The sequence below is a fragment of the Triticum aestivum genome, chromosome 5A (assembly GCF_018294505.1).
Source record: "Triticum aestivum cultivar Chinese Spring chromosome 5A, IWGSC CS RefSeq v2.1, whole genome shotgun sequence".
Lineage (NCBI taxonomy): Eukaryota > Viridiplantae > Streptophyta > Magnoliopsida > Poales > Poaceae > Triticum > Triticum aestivum.
Window position 1 is genome coordinate 483287397 of NC_057806.1, and position 17532 is coordinate 483304928.

The 17532-nt window shown below is 44.1% G+C and overlaps 1 protein-coding gene across 1 annotated transcript; it reads right to left on the bottom strand.

The window, feature by feature from the left end:
- On the bottom strand, positions 1–5131 carry LOC123107284 (uncharacterized). Its single transcript, XM_044529278.1, has 5 exons — positions 4871–5131; positions 4472–4757; positions 1788–1949; positions 1634–1697; positions 1–281 (listed from the first exon to the last, which is right to left on the bottom strand). Exons 1-5 carry the CDS (start codon positions 5009–5011, stop codon positions 140–142), a joined length of 795 nt encoding a protein of 264 aa, XP_044385213.1. The 5' UTR covers positions 5012–5131; the 3' UTR covers positions 1–139.
- Between the last annotated feature and the right edge of the window lie 12401 nt (positions 5132–17532).

The following is a 17532-nucleotide window of genomic DNA, read 5'->3' on the forward strand; positions in this document are numbered from 1 at the left end:
TAATACATAAGGCACAAATATTTAGAAATAACTCGATAACAAGTACATTGTTTGATTTGATAATCATATGGAATATGAAGTACTTATAATATGAATTATGCTTGAGAAAAAATGGCCACTCCACTAGCAGGATAAACGTTTAGAAAAAACTCGCTAGCTTGCACCTGCCCTCCTTAGTTTTTAGTAGTTCGATGGTCACAGCGAAATAATATTTTCCATACTTCTTCAGGCCAATTATGTCATGAACGAACGATATGGAATAGAGGGCATAAACTGGTGTCCTGTGAGCACAAAATAATAAACGTTAACCAACGGAGACATCATTAAGAGATAGTGAGTGTACATTTTTGGCTCCGGGCTCCATGAAGCCCGAATACATACTCTACCTATTAAATGGAAAGCACTGCATTTGGCGAGTACTCACTCTCTTCTTTTTAGGCACCAGAAAACTCAATATTTTTTTACACGATGTTAAATAACACTCCGCAGTGCATAAATCAACATATACTGGCATGGCAGCACTAAGGAGTATCTCTTAAAATGTTGATTCTACTTTATTTTGGTGCATAATAAACATATATTTCAATGGTAGCAGCATGCATAGTATCCCTAACAGAAGTGTTTAAATTGCTTTATTTTGGTGCATATATCAAAATATATTGGCAATGTAGCACCTTCCATCCTTTATTAGTTTGTTAAATTGAAATTCAGGTACATTGTTGTTTCTGTTCTGCTGAATGGGACAACCAAATGGAACCATGTCCCTACCTTCTAACTATTTTTTGTTGAGGAACATTCGGTGTGCACTCTTCGTGGTTTTTATTTTTGTGTAAAGCACATAATTATACTTCTAAACCCTTCTTCGCTAAGATAAGTAGATATTACTTGGATTTGAAATGCAGGTATATTATCAACGTTTTCATAATAAAGATACATTTATTTACCCAGAATTTACCTTAACTTGAACAATTATGCGACATACAAGTAATACCACATCAAAAACTTACTAGTGCAAATGTAGACACTGTTGCATCGGTAAAGTGGAGTGCAATACTCAAAGAGTCAAAGTGTAGGGTGTGAACACTATTTTTCTCATATAATGTTTCCATACAAATTTGTGGGATGCAAATATTCCTTTTGTATGTTGGAAACTCATGCCATCAAAAGATAAGGCCGAACTGCAGACCTATGGCCATTACGGAAAACAAATATTGTGCGTGCATACATACATGTGCGAAAAAGGGACAAATTGTAGTCGCCGGACCAAATTAAATGCTTTAGTCTCTTATAAGAAATGATACAGCTGTTCAACGCACAAATTTAACTGTTGTAGAAACATGCGAGTAATATTTTGCATAGAATAATGTGTTCTCTAATTATTTGGCCAATCTTAATAATGTTATATGCATCAATACCCAACTTAGGTTCAAGAGTTTGACTGCAACTACTGCGGGACATCATGTATATTTTGGAATGGATATAGTATATATATTACTTTGTTGATTGCAATGCAATTACACATCTAAAATCTTTGCCTCTAGTAATCTCGACAAGAAAATAATTAGGTACTCAATGCAATATAGAAATGTTCTCGTGGAAAAGTTGCAGTATAAAGTGAAGCCGATACTCATACCTGATAAAATCAATGGGAGCGAGATTTTTCCTGAAATCTTTCACAGCCATGATTACGACAATAACTGCATAGAAAGAAAAGTATAGCATTTTACATGGCTTGATACATCAGACATACAAGTTCCAATTACCAACTGTGTAGTACAACAACTGACCAAACTTGAGGCGTCCGAACAAATCATTCGAGGACCCCTGTCTCCGGATGTGTGAACCCATGACACTGAGCCTGTAGAATGCGTAGCCCAATACAACATCTAGGAATGTCGAGGGATCTAGCTTCCACAGTTGATAGCAACCAATGCATGCAATAAGCACACCTGAAGAAGGAAGAAATAAATCCCTAAATTTTGGGGTGAGATGACAACAACCAACAATTGAATGAGATTAGAGAAGCAAAACCTAATATGTATGCAAAACCCATTTTGTATATATATCAACTAATAATATGTACTTCCTTTATAAACTAATATAAGACCTTTTAGATCATTAGAAGTCTATAAAATGTCTTATATTAGTTTATAGAGGGTGTGCTAATGATATTCGGAAGGACTAACAACTCTAGAGGTTAGAGTACAAACACCCCCTCTCCTCCATCTTCTTTCCCACTCCCTTGCGCTCCTCTTGTTTGTTATAATGCACATCGCTATCGTTCTCCTTCCACATTCTCATATTGACATTCCAGTTAGGCCGCCTCCCTCTTCCCCTTGCCTTTTCTGTGATCCTCTATATTCCTCTTGTCCTCTTCTCCCTTGTTCCTATGTCCGATGGCAAGCGTACTAGCAAGCGTTTGGGTTTGGTCCCTATGTTTGATATATGAAGCTTACTGGATAGAGTAAATGAAACTAAGAAGCAAGGTATATAAGGCATCAATAGGGCAGCCCGGTGCATATAGCTCCCGCTTGCACAGGGTCCGCAGAAGGGTCCGGCCACTTTAGGTCTATTGTATGCAGCCTTTTCCTATATTTCTGCAAGAGGCTATTTCTAGTACTTGAACCCGTGACCTCATGGTCACAAGGCAACAACTTCACCACTGCGCCAAGGCTCCCCTTCGTATATAAGGCATCAATGAGAAAGAAAAAAACCACTGAGGGTAATGGCAGAGCTTAGTGTAGACCAACAGGGGCTATGCCCCACCCCCTTAATTTTTGGATTCATTGAAGAGCAATGCTAGATTTTAGGCCTAACTAGTGTTTCAACTAGAGATTAGCCCCTCCTTCCCAACTAATTTGTTCCCCTTACAGTCATGACCCCTCTAAATTTTTCTCAAGATCCGGCACTGACTAAGGGGCACTTGTTTTGGGCTTATACAACATCCTCAAGTCCCAAGGGCTCACATGCGAGAAGAATGAAATTATTTTGGCCCACATATTTCCATGGCTGGCTTGGATTTGCATGTATCTACGAAAGCTGCCCAGGAGCAGTATCCCGAGATTCTCTGTGAGGCCCAAATAAGGGTGCCCCAATCCCACAAAATTATGCTACAGTACCACTGTGTGACCCACAATATCATAGTCCCGCTCTTGAGTACCTCTTTCCCCTCATTCTCTCTCTTCTTCTGGCTCCCCTCTCATTCTCTATTTTCACGTTGCTCCCTTCTCGTTCTCTCTTTTTTCCTCACTCCCTTCTTGTGCTCTTGCCCCATGTGCCCCATAGTTCTTTCTCACCGCCGCCACCGACTCCGACACCACCTTCGCCCTTTCTCATTCTCTCTCACCTCCATCCCGTAGGGCTTCCCCGGTGCCACCACCTACCAGTGTCGGCTGCTGCCACCTACCCACAACCCAGATATGTCAGCCCATGCATCCCCTCCCCTTAATCGTGCCATGGTCGCTTACACCACCACCGGCGGGTTTGTCTTGCCTCGAGATTCTCCGCCCCCTGATTGTTGTCGATGATGGCACCGACCTTGTTCATCAAACTGCATCATGATTTTCTCATGGACAACCACAACCTCCTCCACGTCTAGCTCGTTGCCACCGGCTTTGTTCACACCATCATCAAGCAGCCACCAGGTCAACTTCTTCTACCCCCCGACGGCTGGTCCACCTTTTCCACTTCTCCCCACTGCCCTCCATCCTCTAGCGTTGTTCACCAACACGGGCCAGTGGCAATATCTCCAGATCCAGCCCAAGTTATTGTTTGCTCTACAATATTAGCTGGTTGGTCCATGTTTGCATTCTTAATTTTTTTTTCCAAAGTGTAGTAAATCCACTGAGCTTTTTATGTTTGTTTTCGGGTAGGATGATTGCACAATTCAAAGGTTGGACACATGTCATGATCAGATAGTATCACAACAATAGCAACGCCATTGTGAATAATGAGTGTATATGTGGTATATATTTGATTGATGCCTACTTGTACTCAATTATACATTGACATTGTGTTCTATTTTAATTTTGCTCTTTATGATCTTTTTTCAATTCAGGCTCACTTTTGCGGTTAAGTAGTAGTAATATATAACGACATTATCCTTTAATCAGGGCACAACTGAAATTCAGGGGCATTATAAAGAGTTGACTTAGTGATCGTCCGTCCACTCTACTAAATAGTGACAATTAATATGGATCGGAGGTAGAAACATTTTTCTTCATCTAAATGCTAACAGGTGGGACCATGCAAACCTACACGTGAAACAACAAGTGACCCCCTTCCAAGTCCCCACGCCTCCCGCTGTACGTGGCATCTCCCCTCACCCAATTCCTTCTCCTCCTATACCGCTTTTGTTGTCCGATCTATGTTAAGGTGAGTTCAAGATTTTTTGCTGAACGATTAACAGTGTTTGAACTTTGAACCAAGCTGCTTTTACTGTATACATAAAAACCGATCAAGCTATGCATACCGAATGGCATGCCGATGTGGTAGTCCTCGACGTCGTAGATGGTCTTGAGAGTGCGGATGTCGCCGAAGTTGTCGACGAGCGCACGGCACGCGTCGGCGGCCGCGGCCTTGAGCGCAGCCACCGCCTCCCCGGACTCGCGCACGAACCTGAGTTGGGTTTCCACGATGTCCTCCTCCACGTACGCGGGAGGGTCCTCGTATCCCCACGGCCACCGGTAAGGTTCCTTGTCGGGGCCACTGCCGCCGGCGGCGGCGGCGGCGTCCACGTTGCTGAGCGGGGTGCAGAGCTGCGATCGATGGGCGACGGCACACGTTAGTCACAGCAACGATCGAGCGAGACCCGCAGGTGCAGGCATATGAACGGTACAGGGCGACCGACTGATCGACCGACGGCGCTCACCAGCGACACGGGACGCGCTGTGCGTGGCGGCGTGCGGGGCGTTGGGGTGGCCGCGACGACGTGCGCGCGGAGGGGAGAAGAAGAGGCTGGGGCAAGAGGCCGCAACGCGCTCGCCCTAGGAAGCAAGGCCGGCGGCGCCATCACGGGCGAGCTCGAACGATCGATGCAAAGCCGGATCACGGGATCAGGGCTAGACTTCGTAACTAACCAAGCGCATGCCCCCGGGCTTATATTCAGAATATCAATAGGCTACGAGATCAATTAGGTTTGGCCTACTTATGTTGGGTTTGGCCAGCTTTCGCTCTTCTCGTTCCAAGAAATTATTATGTGGTGACGAGGTAACTAAAGTGGTACCGTGGCCCGTCAAAAAAAAAAAAAAAACTAAAGCGGTACTGTGCATTGTGGAAGGTGAGGAGAGTGCACAATGCATCAATAGTACTTATCTGCTTTCAATCTCAAAGGTAAAAAATCCCTGCATTGTGGAAGGTGAGGAGAGTGCATGGTGCATCAATAGTACTTATTTGGTTTTAATCTCAAAGGTAAAGAGTCCCTCCGCGCTAACCCAATTCCTTCCAATCAACGTATGCAATGTTTTACATAAGATTGCTTGTAAAGTCATTGCTAACGGGCTGAAAGAGATACTTCTAGAAATTATTTCTGTAGAGCAGTCTGCCTTTGTTCAAGGAAGGCATATTACTGATAACATCATTGATTAACATTATTGATGCTTATAAGTGCTTGCACTTTATGAAAAGAAATAAAGCCTTGAAACATCGCCACTGTGTCCTGAAGCTAGACATGATGAATGCGTATGACAGGGTAGAATGGACATGTCTGGAGGCTGTAATGCTCAAGCTTGGCTTTTGTGAGAGATGGGTTTCAATTGTCATGAATATGGTTTAATCAGTCTCATACACGGTTCTCTTCAAATGGCAAGAAACTTGACAATTTCAAACCTTCGAGAGGTATTCGGCTGAGAGGCCCATTATCATTCTACCTTTCTGTGTTAGCAGCGGAGGGCCTTTCAGGCCTCCTCAAAAGAGATCATTTGTTGCATTTGAGTGGGATTCAAGTGGCTCCTTCAGCGCCATGAGTTAACCATTTGCTATTTGCTGCGATAGCCGACTGTTTTTTCAAGGCAAATGATTCAGGGGCGATGGAAGTGTCAAACCTATTGGATTCCTATTGCCAAGCTTCTGGGCAAAGGATCAATACAAACAAGTCCTCGGTTTATTTCAGCAAGGGAACACCAAACAATGTCAGACAAGAAGTAAAGAGGGTTCTCAACGTTCATACTGAAACTCTTAATGAGAAATATTTGAGTATGCCCTATGATATTGGTTTTTTCAGGATGGGTGTTTTTAAATATCTGAAAGACGGATTATGGTCTTAGATGAAAGGTTGGATTGAGAAAACTATCTCTATATCAGACCTGCCCGCATTGTTGTTTCCTGTTTTCTTTGGGCTTGTTGAGTTGTGCCCTCAGCAGTGCCCCGTACTATTTGTCTTGTTGGTACTCTGTGTGTGTGTGTGTGTGGGTGTGAACCTTGTTGTATCCGTTGGATGTTGTGGTGGTTTGCTTTATTTATAAAGCGGGGCGAAAGCCTTTTTCGAAGAAAAAGAAAAAAATCTTATTAAATCAGTAGCGCAGGTCGTCCCACTTTTCTCGATGTCATGCTTTAAATTGCCACGAGGTTTATGTGAAAAGCTGAATAAGCTCATTCGCCAGTTTTTCTGGGGTAGCAAAGAGGCTCAAAGAAAACCACACCTTAATTGTGAGAACAAAAAAATATAGCTACTAATGCTTGCTAGCAGGGTTTATGGCATGTCCCAAACATGCATGACTTGCTAATGGGGCATGACTACGTGTTTAGTAAGACTAGATAATACCCCGTGCGTTGCGGCGGGAATATGTTGCAATATATTTTAATGAGATTTGGTTGTATGAAATATTTGGACTAATAATATATGAAAAAACTAAAAAATACATATTACAAATTGGATTGGATTATTGTATAGTAGAAATAAAGTATTTGTTAAATACATGTCACCTAATATTTTCATGACGATAACAACTGACCTTTCATGTACAAACATGAGGTTAGGCTGGAAGGTTTCATTTTCATAACATTATCTCAACCACTTGATTAGATGTTCACATAAGTTATAACAATGTAGACCATATTTAGATACAATATTTACAGATTTTCTTCATTAAATAACAATAAATGAGTATTGTTACATTTGTTGATGTTCCATGCATGCATAAGTAGAACATCGCAATCACTAAATTCTGATTGCTTTTTGAGATAGCTAACCGCTCATGCCAAGCACTCCAATCACTAAATGTTATTCCTAAAGTCAATCAGAAACCTTCAAAAGTTAAATGACAGACAAATCGCCTAAAGACCTCAAATGACAAAGAATGCTTCTGTGCCAAATTTGTTTTCCCCTCCAATTCAGTCTTGATGATGCGGGAAATATCAGATGCATGCCCTGTAAAAAAATGCTATTAGTAACTATTTTGAAAAAAAATACATTTGCTATACTCTGTTAACATCATAAAAAAGAGTTGTCATCATAAAATTGTGTAATTTTAGTTGATCTAGTTGACGAAATCTGATGGGGGACTAACTTGGCCAATCATTGCAGTTTTCTTCTCGGATATTGCAGAAATATATTTTGCAACACACATCATCAGACGCTACAGTTTCAAATAAGAATATAGAGCACAAAACCATGGGTTACTAAATTCAACAGAATATAAAATGAAAGAACTGTTGGAAATATGAGCAATTTACCAAATGATTTTATTAGCAGAAATATTAGATAAAGCATGACTAATATAACAGTGACAAAACAAGCCATGTGATTTGACAAAGAGAAGGTAAACAACATCTTCATATATGGACTGTAACTGAACACATCTAGAGCAGCCAGTATAGCAAGTTGCATATATGAAATAGAGTCTAACTTATGTAGGGCAAATACTAGAACAAGGAACTGCAGCAGGACCTCTAACAGAAAGGAGAATAACACGTACGGGACAGTAGCAGCAGAAGCGCTGGACTTGGGGTCAGTGTGGGACAGTAGCAGTAGAAGCGCTGGACTTGGGGTCGGTGTCCTCGCCTGCCATGTCGTCGAGGAGGTCGTGGACGTCGGGGAAGAAGTCGTCGGAGTCCATGATGAAGAAGCCAGTAGTCGCGCGGAGCGCTCCCCAAAAACCTTATCACCCGCCGCAAGACGGGATGGAGAAGAACGTAGCAGCAGCGCAGTGGTCAAAACTTTGTGGCGAGAGGAAGAGGAGCTTCTGTTGTGTCTCTCTGAAGAGGAGCTACCTCTCTTATATAGGCACATGAGAAGGACGCGACGAGGCTACGGCGAGTGGTGAAGCAACGAAGGGAACAAGCAGGGCCGAAGAGGCGCGCCGTTCGAATTCAGTGTCCACTACAGAAAACGTTTCAACTCCCACGTGACCTTTCATATACCCGTTGTGCGTGGCAAAAATTTAGACATCGGCTCGGCTCATTTCCGCAACCCGTGGCGCGTCGTGACGAGGCGGGCGACGGAGGAGGAACGCACGTGGATGTCCCTCTTGTTCTCATGCTCATACATGTGGGAAAAGAACCTCCCTTATAAAGAGGTCCAACTCCCTCTAAACTAGCAATGTGGGACTAAACTTTTGTTCCACCTCTTGCCTTGCACAAATGGGCTGCATGGGCCTCTAGGATTTATTAGGAATTTCTGAAACTGCTATTGGGCTAGGCCCAAAATAGACAAAATTCCAGCAATCCCCCACCAGATCCCAGAGGCACACAAAAATTTGCCTTTGGTTCCAAAATACTGTTTTATATACCGGTACTGCAGTGGAGACTGTTAAGTTGAACTTCCACCTAGAACTCTATGCTACACTAGTAAGCAACTTGAACAGTGGACTAGGGCTTGAACTGCAAGTTTTCTGTGAATCTAGCTTCACATAAAGCCTTGACCGATACATGGCTACCGTGGGTCTTCCCCGCGGGTGGATCTTATGCGTCATACTCCGTGACCTTTCATGAGTTTACTAGAGAGAACCCTACTCTCATAGATTGCGACGTTTGACAATCAGACTCATATAGGTGTGTTCTTCAAAGGATGTTCTGCAGGATAACATCTCTGCTTAAATAAGCCACTTAGAACACATTAAGATATACATCAACCTGCCATGCAGATTAGGAGAGTATTGCATCTTCACGGGGTGGTATTGTGAATAGTAAGGATACTCTCCTCTTAGTTGACCAACAGCTTGTCTTCCACATCTAATTCACGGGATCTCCGATCACAAAGAATAGGTTACCACTGTGAACAACTCATATTGTGGGTCTCATACCCATCTCCCTCGATGCATTATCTATCACATTACGTGATAGACCCTTAGTAAAAGGATCTGTCAAATTTTTAGACGTTTGGATATAATCCAATGCAATAACTCCAGAGTTTTTCATTTTCCTGATAGACTTTAACCTTCTCTGAACGTGTCTTGATGACTTCATGTTATCCTTTGAGCTACTCACTTTCGTGATCACACTTTTATTGTCGCAGTTCATAAGGACACCCGGTACAGGTTTCTCAACAACCGGCAAGTCATTCAAGAGCCGGCGAAGCCAATCTGCTTCAACCGTAGCTGTATCTAGTGCTGTGAGTTCTGCTTCCATTGTTGACCTCGTTAAGATGGTCTGCTTGCAAGGCTTCCAAGAAACAGCGCCACCTCCATGAGTGAATACATAACCGCTCGTGGCCTTTATCTCATCAGCATCTGAGATCCAGTTTGAGTCACTATACCCTTCAAGCACCTTTGGATGCCCGGTGTAGTAAATTCCATAATTTGCAGTGCCTTTCAAATAACGCAAAACTCTTTCTAGAGTTTTCCAATGCACATCTCCTGGTTTTGAAACAAACTGACTCAGTTTGCTAACAGCAAAAGAGATGTCAGGTCTTGTAGCACTGGCGAAGTACATAAGCGATCCAATAATCTGAGAATACTTCAATTGGTCTCTAGCAATTCTTCGATTCTTTCGAAGCAACACACTAGCATCATATGGTGTTGGAGAGGGCTTGCAGTCACTATAGCCAAAGCGACTCAAGATCTTTTCCACATAGTGAGATTGAAGCAATGTAATCACACCATCATCGTCTCTCAACAACTTGATGTTCAGAATGACATCAGCCACTCCTAAATCCTTCATCTCAAAACAATGAGATAGGAAATCCTTGACCTCCTTAATGACATTCAGATTGGTTCCGAAAATCAGTATGTCATCGACATACAAGCACAAGATAACTCCCTCGCCCCCACCATGGCGATAGTACACACATTTGTCAGCTTAGTTCACAACAAGGCCTACAGCTGTTAAAGTTCTTTCAAACTTCTCATGCCACTGTTTGGGTGCTTGCTTAAGTCCGTACAAATACTTCAGCAACTTGCACACATTCCCTTCCTGACCATCTAGTACAAACCCATCTGGTTGTTCCATATAAATTTCCTCGTCCACCTTTCCATTTAGGAAAGCAGTCTTAACATTCATTTGATGAACGAGAAGACCATGCGAGGCAGCTAGTGAAAGTAGGACTCGAATAGTGGTCAGTCGAGCCACAGGTGAGTAAGTATCAAAGAAGTCTTCACCTTCCTTTTGGGTATAACCCTTAGCCACGAGCCGAGCCTTGTACTTTTCAATAGTACCATCAGGCCTAAGCTTCTTCTTGAATACCCATTTGCATCCTATAGGTTTGCACCCATAAGGATGACCAGTTATCTCCCAGGTTTCATTCGCCAAGATGGAATCCATCTCGCTACGAACCGCTTCCTTCCAGTAGTTAGCATCTTCAGATGCATAGGCCTCTGGAATAGAACTAGGAATGTCATCTATGAGATACACGAGAAAATCATCACCAAAGGACTTTGCAGTCCTCTGTCTCTTGCCCCTAGTAGGAGCTTCATTGTTCTCCTCCACAGGACTTTCAAAGTGTTCCATTGAAATGGCAGGTTCGGTAATTGTAACTGGTTCCTGATTCGATGAACTAGGTATCTCCTGATTAGATGAGATAGTCATATCCTTCATGGGAAAGATATCTTCAAAGAAAGTTGCATCATTCGACTCCATGATCGTACCGACATGTATGTCAGGTACCTCAGATTTTACAACCAAAAATCTATAGCCAATGCTATGAAAAGCATATCCCAGGAAAACACAATCCAGAGTCTTTGGTCCAAGCTTCCGCTTCTTTGAAATTGGAACATTGACTTTCGCCAAACAACCCCATGTTCATAGATAATAGAGTTTTAACCTTTTCTTCTCCCATTCCTCGAATGGAGTTATCTCTTTGCTCTTTGTGGGGACTCGGTTCAGGACATGACATGCTGTCAGTATCGCCTCCCCCCACCATGCCTTGGAGAGACCCGATGTGTCTAACATGGCGTTAACCAAATCAGTTAGAGTACGGTTCTTTTTTCGGCCACCCCATTTGACTGAGGTTAATAGGGAGGCGTCCTCTCATGGATTATACCATGTTCCGCACAAAAATCATCAAATTCATTGGAAAAATACTCTCCACCACGGTCGGACCTGAGCCTCTTGATTTTTCGATCAAGTTGGTTTTTCACTTCAGCTTTATAGATCTTGAAAAAGTTCAAAGCCTCATCCTTAGATTTCAGAAGATACACATGGCAGTATCTAGTGGAGTCATCAATTAACGTCATGAAATATTTCTTTCCACCTTTTGTCAAAACACCATTCATTTCACATAGATCTGAATGTATGAGCTCTAGTGGTGCAAGATTTCTCGTTTCCGCAGTCGTGTGAGACTTACGAGGTTGTTTAGCTTGCACACACACTTAACACTTAGATCCCTTGACAGTGGTGAAACTAGGGATTAATTTCAACTTCGCTAGTCGCGACATGCAACCAAAGTTAACATGACAGAGACGTGAATGCCACACATTTGATTCACTATTGTTGCAAATATGATTAACAACTTTATTGCAAATGTCTGATAAGGATAACGAAACAGGTCTCCTGACTCATAGCCTTTACCAATAAAGGTTTCATATTTGGATATTACAAATTTATTCGACTCAAAGACAAGCTTGTAGCCATCTCTACACAGAAGAGATCCACTAACAAGATTTTTATTGACGGAGGGGACATAATGCACGTTCTTCAGCCACACGATCTTCCCCGAAGTAAACTTCAGATCGACCGTGACAACACCACGAACAGAAGCACTTGAACCGTTGTCCATCAGCACGGTTGAAGTCCCTGCGGTCTGATAAGACGAAAACATGGAAATATCACCGCATACATGCACATTAGCACCCGTGTCAATCAACCAGTCAGGAGAATGACATACTGAAAGAATAGTGGAAAATATACCATACCCAGCATCCTTCATGTCAGTGTCTCCAATGACAACATTAGCGGTCTTGCCGCCTTTCCCAGGATGACGCTTGTCATAGCGATTAGGGCAACTAGGAGCCCAATGATCAGGATCCCCACACACATGACAAGCACCTTTGTTCTTGCCATTCTTCTTCTTGAAGTTCGTGTGTTGCACAGCCTTGTTGTTCCCATCAAACTTTGCTTTACCATCAAACTTGCCCTTGTTCTTGAACTTGTAGGGCTGGAAGTTCTGCTTCTGTACCACATTGGCACTAGATCCTCCCTCAATACCTCGAGCACGTGTGTCCTTTGCTCTCGCCTTTTCTTTCACATCAAGAGTGCCAATGAGATCCGGGACGGAAAACTCCTGCCTCTTATCCTTCAGCAAGGTAGCAAAGTTTCTCCATGAAGGAGGAAGCTTAGTGATGATACCTTCGACAACAAACTTGTCTGGTAGCGTACAACTGAAGTGCTGAAGTTCTCTAGCAAATGAATGTATCTCATGAGTTTGCTCAACCACGGAGCGCTCTTCAGTCATCCTGTAATCATAGAATTGCTCCATGATGTACAGCTCAGTGCCAGCATCCGAGACCCCAAACTTGGCCTCGAGTGCATCCCATATATCTTTTCCATTATCAATTGACGCATAAGCATCAACTATGTTCTCACCAAGAACACTCAAGAGAGCAGCCTTAAATAGAGTATCCATTTTCTGAAAAGCTTGTGCCTGTTGAGCATCAAGCTCCCCTTCAGGTTTGCCGAGAGTGGCGTCATAGCAACTCATGGTTTGAAACCATAAGACTGCTACCACGCGCCACCTCTTATAGTGGATACCCTCAAACATAGGAGGTCTCATGGAAGCAGCAAAACCACTCGGGGTAAATTGCCTATTATAAGGTTTTTGGATTGTTGGAAATATGAGCAATTTACCTAATGATTTTATTAGCAGAAATATTAGATAAAGCATGACTAATATAACAGTGACAAAACAAGCCATGCGATTTGACAAAGAGAAGGTAAACATCATCTTCATATATGGACTGTAACTGAACACATCTAGAGCAGCCAGTATAGCAAGTTGCATATATAAAATAGAGTCTAACATATGTAGGGCAAATACTAGAACAAGGAACTGCAACAGGACCTCTAACAGAAAGAAGAATAACACGTACGGGACAGTAGCAGCAGAAGCGCTGGACTTGGGGTTGGTGTGGGATAGTAGCAGCAGAAGCGCTAGACTTGGGGTTGGTGTGGGACAGTAGCAGCAAAAGCGCTAGACTTGGGGTCGGTGTCCTCGCCTGCCATGTCGTCGAGGAGGTCGTGGACGTCGGGGAAGAAGTCGTCGGAATCCGTGATGAAGAAGAGTAGTCGCGCGGAGCGTTCCCCAAAAACCTTATCGCCCGCCGCAAGGCGGGATGGAGAAGAACGTAGCAGCAGCGCAGTGGTCGGAACTTTGTGGCGAGAGGAAGAGGAGTTTCTGTTGTGTCTCTCTGGAGAGGAGCGACCTCTCTTATATAGGCACAGGAGAAGGACGCGAAGATGCTGCGGCGGGAGGTGAAGCAACGAAGGGAACAGGCAGCGGCCGAAGAGGCGCGCCGTTCGAATTCAGTGTCCACTACAGAAAACATTTCAACTCCCACGTGACCTTTCGTATACCCATCGTGCGTGGCAAAAATTTAGACATCGGCTCGGCTCATTTCCGCAACCCGCGCCACGTCGTGACGAGGCGGGCGACGGAGGAGGAGCGCGCATGGATGTCCCTCTTGTTCTCATGCTCATACATGTGGGGAAAAAACCTCCTTTATAAAAAGGTCCAACTCCCTCTAAACTAGCAATGTGGGACTAAACTTTTATTCCACCTCTTGCCTTACACAAATGGGCTGCATGGGCCTCTAGGATTTATTAGGAATTTCTGAAACTGCTATTGGGGTAGGCCCAAAATAGACAAAATTCCAGCAAGAACATCCATGTCAAGCTGATGCCCCTGTCAAAGTATCACATGTGTGTCATGACTCATGAGCAGGGAACAAAAATAAATTAAAGATTAGAGACTACATCATCGCTTAGAGGCTCTATTGGATAGACCTGTGTTGTGCGAGCGTTGTATCGTGTGCTTTTCCAGGTCACTGAAAGCGAGTGTGTAATACTGTAAAAAGGGGGAAACCAGACTCTGTATTCTCATCATCATAGGAAAAAAACTGAAATAAATCTGAACGTACCGTCTCCTTCTCTCGCTGTAACTGATCGCCAATTTCCTCTGATTGTCATCTCCTCTAAGTTGTTGTTATCCGGGACAACACATGGCTGGGACACGGGAGTAGTGGAGGTAGCCGAGGTTGGGCGCTTCTAGGCAGCAGGATTGCGGCACACTCCTGACGTGTGAGTTGATCGTATTGTCGGCCGATCCGAGTCCCTGCCCGGCATCGCACCAGTGAGGCTGAAAAGAAAGGCAGCTCCAAAGTCAGATCTCATCAGTTGTTTTTTTTCAACCGAAAATTTCATCAGTTGTTGATCCGATTCCTGTGGAACCGAGCGGAACCAAACTCCCCGACATTGGAGCTACCTTGGACTGATGTAACAGGGAACCGCGGCCGCCGTCAGTCTCGCCGATGCAGGCCACCACCACACAGGCGAGGGGGCATAGCCCGAGAGAATCCCGGGGAGTTGCGGGGCCGAATCGGACCAGTCGCCGTGTCGGATGAGCGCCCAGATTGGCCCTCGGCCACCGAGAAGAAAATTGGTGTTCCTTTTCCTTTGGGAGAGAGAGGGGTCAATCTGTATGTTTGAGGGATCGGAAGCAGTAGCTTTTTATTGTCGATTGAGAGAGGGGGCTGGGAACGGAAGGGCACCTCGTCTTCCATTGATTTTGTACACTGGTAACGGAACCCATGAGAAACGGAGAGACGCTCGTCTACAATCGATTCCACGTTAAAATTTGCTGATACGGTTGGATTGGTGACATGGATAGCCTGCATGTAGAGATAAATATGATAGTGGGAATGAATCTCTTAGGTATATAGGATTAAGTAGATTTCAAATATTTAGAAATCAAGAAATTAAATAGATTTAGAATATAAACATAAAAATTCCGTGCCACAAGTTAATACAATGAGATTCACTTAGAATGTACTAGTGCATGATGGATGTCAGAGAACTAGGATGTTCTTATAGATCAAACATCCGTCGTTATGTTGAGATAGTAAATCGAACGGTTGCATTACCTCTGTCCTAAAATATAAGACATTTACTTTATCACAGAAATGAATGTAAGTAGACATATTCTTAATTCTAGATACATCAATTTTTATCTTTTTGAGACAAGTAATTAAGGACGGATATTGATGGAGGGAGTACTTATTAGTGAGGTTTTCTGCATGCTCATGACGTGGTAGGTATGCCTGACTTGCTGTTGTGGTCGGGCTACAAGAATAGAAAAAATCATACTATAATTGGTCCCAAGTCCCAACTATTTATTCCTGCAAAAAAAAGTCACAACTATTTAGAAAATAGTTACTCACAAAAAAACTACCTAAATGCTCAAAAGTGCAGTTGTCTCCTTGTCTCCCATCCTCAGGTGGTCCCATGATTCTTTTTCATGTGGTTGTCAGCTCGTGAATTCTCTTCATATGTGAGACCACATGCAAAGAGCGTATGAAAACTTCAAGTGTTGAAAAAGCATAAATATGCATGCATTTAATTTGTGTTTTCAAATTTCCAAAAAGTTATAACTTTTGAATTGAGCATCAAAACTAAGATCTGTTTTCACCGCTAGATTCCACGCGACGAGCTCTTCAAAACTAGATCCGGTATGAATATGTTTCGACTAACTTTTTTTCACGAGCAATTTTAGGTTCTACGAGAGTAACTTTAGTGCTATTGGAAAGCAAATTTTTGTTAGTCTGCTTAGTATGACTACTTATCATAGAAAATTCCTTCAAAGTTGGCTAACATGACTACCAAGTTAGCTACCTTTACTACTAAGTTTCCTACCGTCATTAGCAAGTATTCTACGATAACTAGCTTCGCCTTGAAGTTGATAGTGATGTATGTTGGGGATCGTTGTAGAAATTAAAAAATTTCTACGCATCACCAAGATCAATCTATGGACAGACTAGCAACGAGAGAGAGAGGGGAGTACATCTTCATACCCTTGAAGATCGCGATGCGGAAGCGTTACAAGAACGCGGATGAAGGAGTCGTACTCGTAGCGATTTAGATCGCGGTTGATTCCGATCTAAGCGCCGAACAACGGTGCCTCCGCGTTCAACACACATACAGCCCGGGGACGTCTCCTCCTTCTTGATCTAGCAAGGGGAGAGGAGAAGTTGAGGGAGAGCTCCGGCAGCACGACGGCATGGTGGTGGAGCTTGCAGTTCTCTGGCAGGGCTTCGCCAAGCACTACTACGGAGAAGGAGGTGTTGGGGAGGGAGAGGGCTGCGCCAGAGGAAGGGGTGCGGCTGCCCTCTCTCTCTCCCTCACTATATATAGGGGGAAGGGGGAGGAGGAGGCGCCCTAGGGTTCCCTAGGGGAGGGGCGGCGGCCACAGGGAAAACCCTAGATGGGTTTGGGCGCCCCCACCCCTAGGAAACTTGCCCCCCAAGACGGGAGGGGTGGCTGCCCTAGGGGAGGCGCTGTTGGGGAACGTAGTAATTTCAAAAAAATTCTACGCACACGCAAGATCATGGTGATGCATAGCAACGAGAGGGGAGAGTGTTGTCTACGTACCCTCGTAGACCGAAGCGGAAGCGTTGACGCAACGTAGAGGAAGTAGTCGTACGTCTTCCCGGTCCAACCGATCCAAGCACCGTTACTCCGGCACCTCCGAGTTCTTGGCACACGTTCAGCTCGATGACGGTCCCCGGGCTCCGATCCAGCAAAGCTTCGGGGAGGAGTTCCGTCAGCACGACGGCGTGGTGACGATCTTGATGTTCAACCGTCGCAGGGCTTCGCCTAAGCACCGCTACAATATGACCAAGGTGGAATATGGTGGAGGAGGGCACCGCACACGGCTAAGGAACGATCGCGAAGATCAACTTGTCTGTTCTAGGGTGCCCCCTGCCCCCGTATATAAAGGAGCCAAGGGGAGGGGGCGGCCGGCCAAGGAGGGCGCGCCAAGGGGGAGTCCTACTCCCACCGGGAGTAGGACTCCCTTCTTTCCTAGTTGGAGAAGGAGAAGTGGGAAAGAGGAGGAAGAGGGAAAGGAAAGGGGGGGGGGGGCGCCGCCCCCTCTCCTTGTCCTATTCGGAC